Source organism: Orycteropus afer, unplaced genomic scaffold, assembly GCF_000298275.1.
Source record: "Orycteropus afer afer isolate SDZICR_OR568_19922 unplaced genomic scaffold, OryAfe1.0 scaffold00197, whole genome shotgun sequence".
Taxonomy (NCBI): domain Eukaryota; kingdom Metazoa; phylum Chordata; class Mammalia; order Tubulidentata; family Orycteropodidae; genus Orycteropus; species Orycteropus afer.
The window spans coordinates 4,226,570-4,228,544 of NW_006921784.1; the positions used below are offsets into that span (position 1 = coordinate 4,226,570).

Sequence of the window (1,975 nt, forward strand, 5' to 3'; positions counted from 1 at the left end):
CATATGACCCAGCAACTCCACTCCTAGGAAGATACCCAAAAGACTTGAAAGCAAAGACTCAAACAGAGACTTGTACACCAATGTTCACTGCAGCACTATTCACAATAGCCAAAAGGTGGAAACAACCTAAATGCTCATCAGCAGATAAATGGATAAACAACATGTGGGACATATATACAATGGAATACTACTCAGCCAGTAGGAGAAATGAAGTTTCTGTACATGTTACAGTATGAATGGAACTTGAAGACACTATACTGAGTGAAATAAGTCAATCACAAAAGGACAAATACTATATGACCTCACTTATATGAGAAGACAAAAAGGTAAATGTGTAGACAACAAAGTCTCTTAGTGATTACCAGGGGCAGTAGGGAGAGGGAAAAGGGAATGGGGTATTGGTTACAGAGTACTGAGTTTAGTTTACAGGGACAGAAAAATCACATTGACTAAAGGTAGGGTTGCACAGCCAATTAATATAACTGCTGCCAGAAAGTTGTACACCAATAATAAGCTGAACTGGCAAAAGTTGTGTGATAGATGTATTTACAAAAAAGAAAGAGAGAGAGAGGGAGAGAGAATAGCTACAGAGGCTGCTTATATACAACCAAACACCTCTTGGAATTTGTTTCTTGGTTTGGAAGGTTAGGGTCATGGTTTCAGGATATCTCAGTTAATTGGCCTAATTACGTGTTCTTCTAAACTAAACTGGGAACTAAAGAACAGGTAGGCTTACTGAAAATAAAGTATATACAAGACAAAGATAATAACACAAGCTTTGTACTCTTTAAGGAAACACACATAATTAAAATGATTTATTGGGGGGGCAAAAAACATTTCCCTGATTAAATATTACCCTGAAAATAAGCAATCACTGACAGGGAAAAAATGTTAATTATTTTTAAATTAAAGGAAAAAACATGATCATTATATCCTATGTAAAACATCTGTTTAAAAAAAAAAGGTCTAAAACCTATATAAGTAACTAGAATGAAGTCTCTCAAGAACTGGCTTTAGAAAATCAGATCTCAAACATACAGAAAAGGGATTGGACTTAGACATGGAAAGCACACTTCCACAGCAATAAAAAGGAAGCCATTCACTAGTGTTCCAACTCAATACAGCCATTCCACATTCTGCTGAGGTTTATGTTATTAAAATACTGAGTCAATAAAATGTTACATTAAAATAAGAAATCAACACGGAAGATTCTGTGAAAGTAAATGAAATTGCTACCTTTGGCCATTTGGGATTGAGAAGTCGGGCTTTGATGGCATCGTCCAGTGCCTTGTCATACTGCTGGATTTTCATGTAGGCAGCAGATCTATTGCTGTATAAGATGCAGTTCTGAGGGTCAACTGCCAGGGCTTCATTATACAGAACAATAGCTGTGTGGAAATCTCCATCATGACAGGCCTGGTTACTCTGACGAACTTTCTCAACAAACTCAGCTTTGCTCAGCACTGGTCCATCAGGACTTCTTCGGCCAATAGTCTTAGCACCAAAGAAAGGAATCTACAAACAAAGAAACTCTGTCAGATCAACTTCAGATAATCCAGAGGAGTTCCTTATCTGAATCTCAAGAGAGCTTGAACATTCTTCATAGCCTGCTTTACATAACAGTTAACTTTTGCACCTTGAAACACAGTAAGCTTCCCATGAAGCAGCAAACATAGTGCCTCAAATCTATGTGTGTGAATGCATACATATGTGTGTGTTTATTGACAGACTGACTGATTGAGATAATTAATAAATGTCAAAGAGCACTCAGGCTTTTCTTTGCAAATTGTTATACTAAGGAACAAAACAATATACAAGCCTATACAAAGAGTATGATCTCAACTATGTTAAGATACTTATACTTGAAAAGTAATGAAAGGAACAAGATAAAATATTTAACTATACTAAATTATTCCTGGACATGATTATGAGGTTTTCTCTTAAACGTTTCTCTTTTATTCAAATGGTATACAAT

The 1,975-nt window shown here is 36.1% G+C and overlaps 1 protein-coding gene across 1 annotated transcript in view; it reads right to left on the reverse strand.

Annotated features, from left to right (window-relative positions):
- The window catches only part of TTC28 (tetratricopeptide repeat domain 28), an 842,258-nt gene extending 840,598 nt beyond the window's left edge, over positions 1-1,660 (reverse strand). The window contains exons 1-2 of the mRNA XM_007947946.2: positions 1,637-1,660; positions 1,237-1,515 (exon numbers count right to left, since the gene is read on the reverse strand). Of these exons, the coding sequence (XP_007946137.2) occupies positions 1,237-1,515; positions 1,637-1,660 (303 nt within the window). The remainder of the gene's footprint in view (positions 1-1,236; positions 1,516-1,636) is intronic.
- Positions 1,661-1,975: the final 315 nt, after the last annotated feature.